Raw genomic sequence first — 13,112 nt, 5'->3', positions numbered from 1 at the left:
GGTCAGCATGCGCTATATCAGTAGGGATTTGGTTACTGATGAGTCGTGAAATTACGCGATATTCGACGCTAATTCCTTAAGCTTTTGTGACTCCTTAAGCACTTTTGTTGTTACTTTTTGTGTTTTTATGTTGTTTTGTAGGAAAAGATGCCCGGAGAGCATAAAAGAGCAAAATGGATTAAAATGGACCAAAATGGAACAAAATAGAGCAAAACAAGCCAAGTAGCTGAAAAGAAGTGATCAGAAGAAACCAAGTGAAAAGAAAGTAAAAAAAGAGGCCAATGGACATTTTTGCAAAGCGTCAAATCGGGACAGTTTTGCAAAAACGGGACAGATTTGCAAAACTGAAACTTTGGGGTTTAATTTGTCATTGTTTGGACTTAAAAAATGGGGAAACATAAAAGGAACACTTGGGGGAAAAAGCATTATCTTTGGGACGAGTTTTTGCAAAACATCGTCCAACCGAACAGCTTTGCAAAAACGGGCCGGATCCGCAAAAACGGGCGTTAATTGCAAATCTGAAAATGGGGCATAAAAGAGAGGCTTAGGGCAGCAAAATATTCTCATCTTTGGCAGCTTTGGAGAAAATCCGGGGCACAACACATTTTTGGAGGCTGGGTTCATCACCAACACATTGGAGGAGAAGATTGGAGGCACTTCAAAGAGATATTTCTAATTCCTTTCTTCAACTCCTTGTTTTGTATTGAATATTTATGTGTTTGGTATTTATATTCCATTACTTGAATATTGTTTATGGAAGTATACATTGTTTAAGTTTAGATTGAATCTCTTGTTTTGCTTATGTGTTGAATGATTTTACTCCCAAATGAAGTGGGTTATTGTTGTTTTAATTAATCTTGTTCTTGAATGATTCTTAAGGGAGTAGCTAACCCTAAGACTTGCCCATTTATTTCGGTTTAAACTTGGAAGAGGCAAACTCGGGATTGGGAAAGATTAATTAACAAGAATTTGGGGCGTTAACCCTCATCTAATGGAATTCGACCTAGAATAGGCGAAACCACTTGTAGCCATATTCGGGTGTTCTTAATGCTCCTAATTGCTTTAGGGATATTCAATTAGGTAGTCTAGTTAGTCTTCGGAAGAAGCTAATTTAGAGTCATTATCCGAGGCTAAGCAACATAAACTCACTATTATTTGTAAATCATGAAGTACATTGGATCGTTACTTGAGCGTAGTTTCCCTTGTATCCATGCTTGTGGCCATTGATCATTTTACTTGCTTTCTAGGTTAGTTTACATGTTTGCATTAGTTATAATTCTCTTCTCAAACCAAAACATATCCATTGTTTGGCTTTAGCTTAGTTGGTGAAAATTTCATACTTTTCCTAATCGCCTATATATTGTTCTCTGTGGGATTCGACCCCGACTCATAGTTGGGTAAATTATATTTGCATACGACCGTACTCATTCTAATTAATAGAGTGAATTTGGACGTTATCAAAAATGGTTACGCTCTACGCTAATTATTCTAGAGTGATTTTTCAAGCGAATAACACAGGTTACCCAAGCGGACAAGCTGGCGGTGGGCTCTCTAAGGCTGTGGGATGACCGCATGCCTACTCGATCTTAGAGACCTCCAAAGAATATATCAAAAGGTTTTTTAGTGAAGGTATGACCGCAACTCATCCCACGTCGTCACCCTTAGAAGAAATGTAAAATAAATGTCAGGAGTGGCGGAGTATGCATGCATGAATGACAGTTATATTTCGCGCAAATTTAAACACATAAACAATTTATATCACTTTAAACAAATTATATCATACAAACACACAAATTATTGAAACCCTTATGGTTAGAGCCTTAAATTGTCCCCAGCAGAGTCGCTATCTGTATTTTTATTTTTTTCGATTCCTATTTGCACTTGCCTCATCTAAAAAAGAAAGTGTCCCGGGGAAGTACGATTGTCAATTGTACCGAGAAAAAGAAAAAATACACTTCTACATAGATGGTGCTCTAAATGGACTTATTTTAGAGTCGCCACCTAATTTTTCGGAAATTAGGAAAACCAGTTCGAAATGGGTTCATTCAAAACGGTTAAATTTTAAAAGAATCCTAATCTAACCAAAGTATGGGTAAGGGTTCTGGTAATCCCCCGGGGAAGGTGTTAGGCACCCCAGTATTAAGGACCAGTATAATACAGTTGACCTACGGGTTCTAATAGTATGCCTTTGTAGATATAAATTATTTAGGGTATAAAAAATTATTTCGGCTTATGTTTCTGCAACAAAAGATTTTAGTCATTCATGAAATATACCATGTTTTAAGAAACAAAAGTGGTAAAATTTTACCCAAAATTGGGTGTTTAGGGTATCGGACTAGAACACTTAGGCTAATACCTGAAGACTCTTAACCTAAGTAGGACTCTACGTAAGTCTACCCAAAAATAGTTTTGAAAAAATATTTTTTAGTATAACAAATAGTTTTTTAGGAAAATAATTTTAGGCATACTATTATAATCCGTATATTAATCGTATTCGACATATATAGTCCATTTTTATTCTATTTTTTGGCCAAGTTTTAGTCAAGTATTATTTTTTTCAGTCTAAGTCTAAATAGCTACAATTAGTCCCACAAGTTTTGAATATTAGTCCAAATCAGTCCACACGTCCAAGTCCACATGTTTCATAAATGTTCAAATCAGTCCCAAATTTCATAAATGTCGACAGTTTTACCCTTTTTAAATCAAATCAGTCCCAATTTGCATTAATGCCTTAGAACTAGTCTTAAATTTGTAGTAAATTCATTTTGGCGACTTTAAAATACGACAATCTCATAAGGGTTCCAATTGGCACAATAATTATGCATGAAACAATTTAAAGTACATAATTTAAAATAGAGATAGAGAGATTGGGCCAATCAAGCCCAAAAAGAAGGTATTTATGTAATCGGTTTCATCTTAAATCCAACGTATGCTCCATTTTACTCCGAGGAAAAGATTGAATCTATCTAGATACGTCAGTGGGCCCCTTGGGACCCATCAACGGGTTTGAATGGACAAAGATACAAACATGTATGCATGGTAATAGTATATATCCATGAATTAAACTAAGTACAAAAAATGGAAATTACGATAATTATTACACAAGCAAAAAAATAAATTACAATTTATTTGGACTGACCCACTTAACAATTCAATGACGGTAAATGAAAAAATGGTCCAAATGGGAAATAAGCCCAAAGCAACAGTAATGATAAGCCTAGTATAGTAACACAAGTGACAGGCCCAAATAACGAGCCCAGGTCCTTATTTTCATGAAAATTTTCTAAGTGTCAAAGAGTAGTATGCAAGGTATACCACTTGATACACTATTCCATTTTTTAGAACTTTCTAAGTGTTAGGGCTGTGATATACCTATATATGGAGAGCAAAACCCCTTTGGGAGGCATACCCTCCATATACCATATATGTTCCCCATATCCTTCCTTCAAATAACTCATCAAAACTACCCAGAAACAACATCAAAACTCCCGAGAAAATACTCAAAAACCCAAAGAATGGCACACACTAACAGTAAGCAAATTTACCTTCTCAAATGGCAAGTTTTAGGCAAGTAAATCAAGCAATGTTTTAGTAAAACAAATAACAAAAGATCTATGGTTTAAGCTAAGCAAATCAGCATCCCAAAACTCAATTCATCAGGCAGTTTCTAAGTCAAGAAGCTTAGGATTAATCTAGTCTAGAATGAGAGCAACTCTTAGTTAAAAAAAATAAAAAATAAAAAGAGATTTTCAAAAATTCCAGTTTGAGGGGATTAATACAATGCTTCCATGAGCATAGTTGCAAACAAATATTTTTAGTTTACCTTTTCAACCTTTCCAGTTCAAATATCAAATCTTCATTCTTAGTTATATTCAGAGATACCAATAGGTTAAAATAATGCACACAGAGTCCCTAAGCACAGGTTAAGTCAAGCTAAAACAAACCCAAGGTTTCCAGCTTTGTAAAGTATTCATAGATTCTAAGTGTCACAACAAAAGAAATAGCCAACCATGGAGAAGTGAGGCAAGTAAGCACACAAATGGTTTAAATAGTTCACACACTGAATCTCTTCTTCTTTTTCAAGTCAGTTTTAACTTTTTTTAAAAAGAACCAAATGTAATGTATTTTTCAAAGCAAATAGAGACACCTTATGGTGTTATGCAAGGAAGGATCTAAATGAATGGAAAGTTGAACCTTCACAGAGTTCCCTAAACACTATATGTTGTACCAAGTACATTTTTTGTCCAGAACCAGTTTATTAATCAAGTCTTAATCACTATTAAGGGAACTTCATCTAAATATAGGGTCAAAAACAAGCAATCAAGTGAACCAAAGCACACACTTTCACAAAAGGTTTAAAGCTACTTTTACAGTTTTAGTAGTCCATTAATTAAGCAAGCTTAGTGATCAATGATAGGCAAAACAAAATTCATAATTCCAACTTCAATAGCTCATTCAAGTTGCATTACAACACTTAACAAGAATCACAAAGATCAGTCTTGACACAGGAGAATTTCACCCAGTTTCAAATTTTTAGACTTGGGAAAATAAGCAAAATTGCAATCCATAACACAATCCCCAACCTTTAAGTCAAACAGGTTTGTTTCTTACAATTTTAGTCAATTTTAGCAAATAGCAAACTCAGTTTTTCTCTAGAACAACCAAATGGATTCAAGGCAGTGCCAAGCTTCAAGATAGCACATAGCCACAATTTATCCCTTCAAGGGCAAAAATAGGTTCCTTTCTATCCCTATATGCCTTAGATGATTCAGAACAGGAATAAGTGTCAAAATAAAAGGGAATTTCTAATCTTTTTTGTTATTTCTACTCCTAAGACTTCAAATAGGTACATATAAGCATTTAAGAACTGATTAGGCTTCATTTTAACAAAACAAGTTCCCATTTTAGCTGCTATATTAACAATCTGTAATCTCAGGGTCCTATAAGTTATGTACTAAATCATTTCAACCCTTTTATGACGCTCAGTCAAGCTTGATGGGTCATAAAACTCATTCAGTTCCTACTTTCAAAAATAGTAATGACACTTAAGCAATTTTCAGAATTTCAAATTACAAATCAGCTTCCAAACATGACTTAAGGCCATCTTCACAGAGAACTGTAAACACGACGACGACATACCCAGTGAGTCCCACAATGTGGGGTCTGGAGAGGGTAGATTGTACGCAGACCTTACCCCTACCTTAGGTAGGGAGGCTGTTTCTGGAAGACCCTCGACCCAAGAAAAAGCATAGAAAAGGTTAGATACGGGTAAAAAATTCAAAGCAATTATGAAAATAAAAATAACGAAAGTGAATAAGCCATGATAAACCATTTTGTGCAAACAGATACTCGCCGAAATTAAGGGACAAGAAACTAAAGATCAATGCACTCGCAAGAAAGGATAAACGCGACTACCTACTAGCCTTCTACCCTGATCTGAGTCCTCCATATCTTCCTATCTAAGGTCATGTCCTCGGTAAGCTGAAGATGCACCATGTCCTGTCTAATCATCTTTCCCCAATACATCTTTGGCCTACCTCTACCTCTTCTGAAATCGTCCATAGCCAGCCTCTCGCACCTCCGCACTGGGGCATTTGTGTCTCTCCGCATCACATGCCCAAACCATCTCAGCCTCGCTTCCTGCATCTTGTCCTCCACCGAGGCTACTCCTACCTTGTCTCGGATAACTTCATTTCTAATCCTATCTCTCATAGTGTTCCCACACATCCATCGCAGCGTTCTCATTTTCGCTACTTTCATCTTCTGAACGTGAGACTTCTTGACTAGCCAACACTCCGCCCCATACAATATAGTCGGCCTAACCACCACTTTGTAGAATTTTACTTTGAGTTTTGGTAGCACCTTCTTGTCACACAACACTCTGGAGGCAAGCTTCCATTTCATCCACCCTGCACCAATACGGTGTGTGATGCCATCATCAATCTCCCCATTTCCTTTTATAATAGACCTAAGATACTTGAAACTATCTATCTTCTGTATGACCTGGGTGTCAAGCTTCACTTCCACGTCAGCCTCATGCACTATATCGCTGAACTTGCACTCCAAGTACTCTGTCTTGGTCCTACTCAACTTGAACCCTTTAGACTTTAGAGTTTGTCTCCAAACCTCCAGCTTAGCGTTAACTCCGCTGCGAGTCTCATCAATCAGGACTATGTCATCCGCGAATAACATACACCATGGTACCTCACCTTGAATTTGTCGCGTCAATCCATCCATCTCCAAGGAAAATAAAAACGGGCTAAGAGCTGATCCCTGGTGCAACTCCATCATAACTGGAAAGTGCTCTGAGTCTCCTCCCATAGTCCTTACCCTGGTCTTGAACCAATCATACATGTCCTTGATCGCCCTAATGTACGCCACAGGTACACCTCTAGCCTCCAAGCATCTCCATAGAACCTCTCTCGGCACTTTGTCGTATGCCTTTTCTAGGTCGATGAACACCATGTGTAAGTCCCTCTTCCTCTCCTTATACTGCTCCACCAGTCTTCGTACAAGATAAATAGCTTTTGTAGTAGAGCGCCTCGGCATGAATCCGAACTGTTTCTCTGAAATAGACACGTCTTTCCACACCCTTATCTCCACCACCCTTTCCCACACTTTCATAGTGTGGCTTAGCAGCTTGATCCCTCTGTAGTTGTTGCAACTTTAAATGTCACCCTTGTTCTTGTATAATGGAATCATTGTACTACATCGCCATTCTTCAGGCATCTTAGCCGTTTTAAAGATGACATTAAATAACCGAGTCAACCACTCCAGACCTGCCCTGCCTGCAGTCTTTCAAAATTCCCAGGAATCTCATCGGGCACGGTCGCTCTTCCCCTACTCATCCTACAAACAACAACCTTAACTTCTTCAATCTTTATACTCCTACAATATCCAAAATCACGACACCACTCGAAGTATGCTAAATCTCCCAACACAATGTCTCTGTCCCCTTCGTCGTTCAAGAGTTTATGGAAGTATTACTGTCATCTCTGTCTAATGAAAGCGTCCTCCACCAGTACCTTGCCATCCTCGTCCTTGATGCACTTCACCTGATCCAAGTCACGCGCCCTCCTCTCCCTCGCCTTAACTAGTCGGTACAACTTCTTATCCCCACCTTTGTCCTTTAGGTCTGCATACAGGCATTCAAAAGCTGTTGTTTTTGTCGCTGTAACCGCTAACTTTTCCTCCCTCCTCGCCTTCTTATACAATTCCCTATTCGTCTGCTTCTCCTCATCATCCTTGCTATCTACCAACTTCGCATATGCTACCTTCTTTGCTTCTGCCTTCTCTTGTACTTCTCCATTCCAACACCAGTCCTCTCGGTGCCGACAACGACTACCCTTCAAGACCCCAAGCACCTCTCTAACTGCTTTCCTAATGCAACTGGCCGTCCTATCCCCATGTCGGTCGCCTCCCCGCTACTCTCCCAAGCTCTCATAGCCCTCAACTTCTCCCCCATCTCCAAGGCACCCGTCATGGTCAAACTCCCCCATTTGATCCTAGGCTTGTCATCCACGACCTTTTTTCTCTTCTTCATCTTGATCTCCAAGTCCATCACCAAGAGCTTATGCTGGGTCGTTAGGCTCTCACTTAATCACTCACAGCCTTTACAGAGACCTTTATCACCCTTCCTAAGGAGTAAAAAGTCTATTTGCATCTTAGCCACCGAACTACAAAAGGTTATTAAGTGCTCCTCCTTTTTCGGGAAACTCGAATTGGCTACCACCAGCCTAAAGGCATTTGCAAAATCCAACAGTACAACTCCTCCTCCGTTCCTGTCCCCGAAACCACAACCTCCATGTACAACATCATATCTCCCCGAAATTGACCTGATGTGTCCATTGAAATCTCCTCCTATGAATAGCTTCTCGGTGGATGGTATATCTCCCACCATCTCGTCCAAATCCTCCCAAAAACGTCTCTTCTCCTCCTCTCCCAAGCCCGCTTGAGGCGCGTAAGCACTAATAATGTGCAAAATAAACCCTCCAACGACCAACTTAATCGTCATCATCCTATCATTGACCCTCTTAACCCCTACCACCTAGTCTCTTAAGTCACTATCTACTAAATGTTCGGTAAATACATTAACCACAAACCAAGTTGTGAAGGACTTAGTACTAGTTTTGTATCCTATTTTTAGCAATCTAGATAGTAGTGGGATGACAAAACATGATCATTAGACCCAAAGTAAACTCAAAGTGCCCCGTGTTATAGGGTATAGCCTTACCATGGTTCTTCGGGTCTCTATATCTTAGTTTAAGTTCATTCAGAGGTCATAAAAGCTCAGCTAATCACAAACATTGCCTCAACATACAAGCAGTCTTATAGAGAACATTAAGAGAGAGCCTTAAGCTGCTATTCCCAATTCTTTACTTTAAGATTTGGGCAAACAGATTCAATCACAACTACAGGATCGGAATAGAGTTCAACTAAGATGTAAGAGATAGTCAAATCAGAACCAGAAAATCCACAAGGATAGGAGGGAATATAAGACTATCCTTAGGAATAAACATCAGTCAAGTAGGGTCAAAGCAAATCATAAGTGATGGAAAACTCTCATGGAAACAATTACAAGTCTCAAAGGAGGTTCATGCCACTGTCCTAGGTCACAAGGTGATATGCTCAAGAGAATTACAGTCAACAGGATAGCATATGCAAGTTGCGGGATCAGTCATAAGAAAATAAAGAAAGAAAGTCATGAAACTATCACTATGCTCAATTTTCAGAATCCCATTTTGAGGTTAAATTCTAGTTTTAGTTAGTGTCAACATGGTTTGGCAAACAAGATGGTTATTTAGAACTTATCTGGCCAAGGAAAACTCACAGAATATATCAGCAATGACTCAAATGAAAGATTGATACACATACAAGACCTAAAGAGATTCAAATCATTCTAATGGACAAACTAGACAAATCATAGACTTATCCAGTTCCTACTCTTAGACAAATTCTTCTATTTTTTAGAGTCTTTAATCCACATTTAACCATTCTCCTGTTCCTCAAACAAGTATACAAGATCATTTCTACCTCTCAGATGTCTAGCCAAGTTAAAAAAAATGGCAAATGCATATCAAATAAGGCAAACAGTCATAAAGACAAGCAAGAAGTCCCTTTCTTATGATCTTAACATGTCACTTAAGTCAAGTAAAGAAGAATCAGGGAATGAGAAGTCATTCTTTACAGATTTGGAAAGAAAATAATCTCAAAGGAATGAAAACAAGTTCTAGCACACATAATACCAAGCAAGCAGAAGTTTAAATGTCTTTCAAGTTCAAATATGCATGAATAAAGGTATGAGCATCATATTCTGAGGTTTTAAAGTTATTTTCTCAACTTAAATAATCCTAGAAGATCATTGAAATTTACACACAAGGCAGATTCAAACAAAACCCAGAGGTGTACATAAACAAGTCACTTTTTCCAAAAGATAATAAAGCCTTAAGTTCATTTTTTGAAGCCAGTTCTTATTTGATGATCACTTAACCATTTCAGAGATGTTCATATCACTTTAAGATACCATTTAGACTAGAACTTAACTACTAATTAATGAACACAAGAAACAGGCTTACTTTAAGACTCTAAGCAGTTTTTAGATGATAAACACATGGCAAACATCTATAAAGCAAACCAGGTGATCCACACTTTATTAAAGGCCATCCAATAACTAGAAGATGAACTAAATAACCATAACAGGACTAAGGGTACTCAGGAACTACAGAAACAGGAACCAAATGGTCTTAAAAATGAAAAAAAATACCCTTCCAGCCTCTTAAGACTAACAAATGAGGCAGTAAACAAGATCCAAAGCAAACACCTGACTCATTTTAACCTAGTAAACCTTAATACTCAAAAGTTAATTACTAAAAATCTTTTCTTTTGCTTTTTTACCTTCATTATATCCCCATTATATCATGACAGCCTTGATGTTTTAATGAAATAGTAACTAAACAAGACTTGTATCAAAATAGACTTAAAACCACATATAAATAGATACAGATACTGAGTTCTTCAAATAGAATCTTAAAGTAGCTTTGAAATCAAACATAGGCAGACAATACACCAAACAAGTTGAAACAAGAAATAAAGAAAGGCTAAAATAGGATAATACCTTTTTGTGGGGCAACCAAAAGATCAAAATAAGAGAGATTGGATCACAACTTCAGCACCAACACCCAAGATTCTTTAAAGAAGCCCTTGTTTTGAATTTTCTTATATATGGGAGTATATTTTGAATAGTATCTATATATAAGTATATATTAGTATTGTTCTTCTTTTGATTATAGTGATATATCAGCAGGTTTTTCTTTGTATATAGGTAGTATATCTAGGAGTATATAAGGGATGAAAGATATATATGATTCTTTACCATTTAGGATTTTCTGTTTTTTCCAAAAAAAAAAAAAAAAAGGGAACCCCTCTTTAATGGCTATCTCTTTCTATTTATAGGAATAGCCAAATAGGTTTTAGGGAAAATCATGGGAAAAAGCCCATCTCAACAAATTTCCCCCCATTTCAACCTTATTCGAAAAACAAATTTAAATTTTCAATAACAACTCAGCAAATTCCTCAACAAGTTGTACTGATTGTACTACTACCAATCATAAAACAACACATATCACAAAATATAACAAATTTATATCCTAAAATTCAAATAAAAATAAATCAGCAAAATACTAGGATAGTACACTTAGTCACCAATAGGACAAAAAAAAACCAGTACATCCAACGTAGACGTTGTACAAATAGGATATAAATCCTAAAATAGTACCTAAATTATACAAAGTCTTTTGAGAAATTACCCTAGGTCCTCTGTTTATTGTACGTGGTGCACAAGTTGGCTAGGAACTCTTGCTTCCGCTCATGGCAACCACATACTCAGAGAATCTGCGCAACATCCCCATTAATCGACTTAATTCGAGCCTAACTAATCGTGAAATCACAAAATTAAACCTGGGAATGATGATAAGACAAGACAAAGGGTAAAAACCCTCAAAAATCTGGCGAGAATCAGCCATGAAACGCCGCAGATTTTGATCGCTAAAGAAACCCTAGGAATCGCCATTATCGCCTGAGAAGGAAGAAGGGGAGTCGGGGTGGGGAAAATGAGAGTGGGGGTGGAATGTTTATTTTAATGAACTTCCACCCCTATTTTTTTTTAAAAGTCCCCCCCTTTAGTTTTTAAAAGGTTTAATTCAATCCCCTCCCTTACCCACCCTCCATTTTAAATCAAAAAATAAAAACTAAGTATTGAAATCCGCATATAACTTAAATGAAAATAGTTATTTAGGCTGATTAAAATTTAAAACTCGTAGATTTAAAATTTTATCTTTGAAACAAGCCTAATATTAATATAGTTCCGGAGAATATTTGAGAATGTGAAAAAATGCGTTAAAAAATAAGCCGTAATTCATACATTGTCTTAATTAACAATTTTCCCGAGCTAGACGGAGCAGGATACGTATTTTCTTTTTGAATTATTTATGAAAGTAAATAACTCATAATTTCTTGTGATTGTTAATTTTTTTAGGAAAATAATAATTAAACGTCAATTTTTGCAATTTTCTCGGGGTTTTAAATTTTTTAAGGGCATCCTTACTCCGTCTTGGACTCGGAAAATTCGAAAATTAAAATACGAGTTTTATGAGGTAAAAATTAGGTGTTAACAGAAGTCATCTCTAGGTTGTGTGCGGAGTGACTGGTACATGCATGGGTCATGAGTATCGAGACGTCGAGGATAACCGTCTGTAGCATGTGTGTACGGAGATAAACAGTTGGCCAGTACATCTCATTGCATTGCATGTGCACTCATTTACTTCATTCATCTTTATCATTGATTCTGCTATGGCATTTATATCACGTCTGTTCTTCTGATCTTGGATTGTGTTATGATGTGTACTTGATTGCTAGCATGCCTATATCTTTCAGTTTCTTTCTTATATATATGTGATCTAATTGTTGTTGGCCTATGATACCTACCGGTACATGGTGTTTGTACTGATACTACCTTGTTGTACTCTTTTTCTGAGTGCAGAGTTCGTCGCATGTTCCACCTCCACACCTCGTGAGTGACCCCGAGGCTTAGCTTGCATAGTTTCCGGGGTGAGCATTTGATGGATCCCGCTGCCCGAAGACTCCTCTATCTTGTCTTATTTCCTATTTTGAGACAGTTTCAGCATTTCAGACTTGTATTTCCAAACTTATGTATTATTAGCTATTGTACTAATTAGACCAAATTCTGGGGATTTGTATTAGTATTCCGCATGCTTTTTGAGACTATTTTATCCTTTTATTTACATTCTTAGGTTGGAATTAGACGTTGAATAAGGGAAGGGTTCGTCCACCAGGGGAGTTAGTCTGGGTGCCCGCTCGATCCACTAGTTGGGTCGTGACATATTATTAACATTACTTTCATTTTATTTTTTTTATATTCATATATAAAAAAAAATTAAGAAATGAAACTATATAAAATTTCAAATAATTATCTTCTCTCTTCTCTCATATAACCCTTTTGATTATTCAACTTCTTTTATTAGGAGTATGTTGTATAATACATAAAATAGAACAAAGAAATACGTCATATTCAAATGATGCAGCTGACTTTCACCATTTTAAGCTTCTTTGAAATAAATCAATTTTTATAGCATTTAAAATCATTAATTTTTCTTTTTCCCGTAATTTTAAATCCTAACCCGTAGGTACTTTTTTCAAATCAAATAGGAGTATATAGAATTAGTAATTGATCCTCATATAACTATTTTAATTTAAAATCACAAAGATAGGTTAAAACAAATGAGGGAGATAATATCATGCTAAAGGGAATCAATTTTTACCCACTACTCGTTAGTTGCGGAGTCTCATTCATTAAAGTAAAGTATATATTTAGATGTAAAATATACTAACTGGTATAAATGAGTTCCTAAATTGGAGGACTTTATCATGTATCAGTGTAGGTGTGAGGACTTTACCGTGTAGCGGTGTAGGTATGTCGTCTATTTGGTTTTAGTGCGCAAGCCAAAAAATTAACAAAAGCGTAGCGAATCTGCTCAAAGCGTCATCTCCAACAACTCAACTTTCGCTCCTTGCCACTGGCGCCATGACGACATTTG

General features: G+C 36.8%; 1 protein-coding gene across 1 annotated transcript; it reads right to left on the bottom strand.

Moving 5' to 3' along the window:
- Positions 1-7,600: 7,600 nt before the first annotated feature.
- On the bottom strand, positions 7,601-8,014 carry LOC132063088 (uncharacterized). Its single transcript, XM_059455519.1, has one exon. It carries the CDS (start codon positions 8,012-8,014, stop codon positions 7,601-7,603), a length of 414 nt encoding a protein of 137 aa, XP_059311502.1.
- Positions 8,015-13,112: the final 5,098 nt, after the last annotated feature.

This window comes from Lycium ferocissimum, chromosome 1, assembly GCF_029784015.1.
Source record: "Lycium ferocissimum isolate CSIRO_LF1 chromosome 1, AGI_CSIRO_Lferr_CH_V1, whole genome shotgun sequence".
Classification (NCBI taxonomy): Eukaryota; Viridiplantae; Streptophyta; class Magnoliopsida; order Solanales; family Solanaceae; genus Lycium; species Lycium ferocissimum.
Note: the sequence above shows the minus strand (reverse complement) of the source record. Positions and strands in the feature narration are given on the sequence as shown.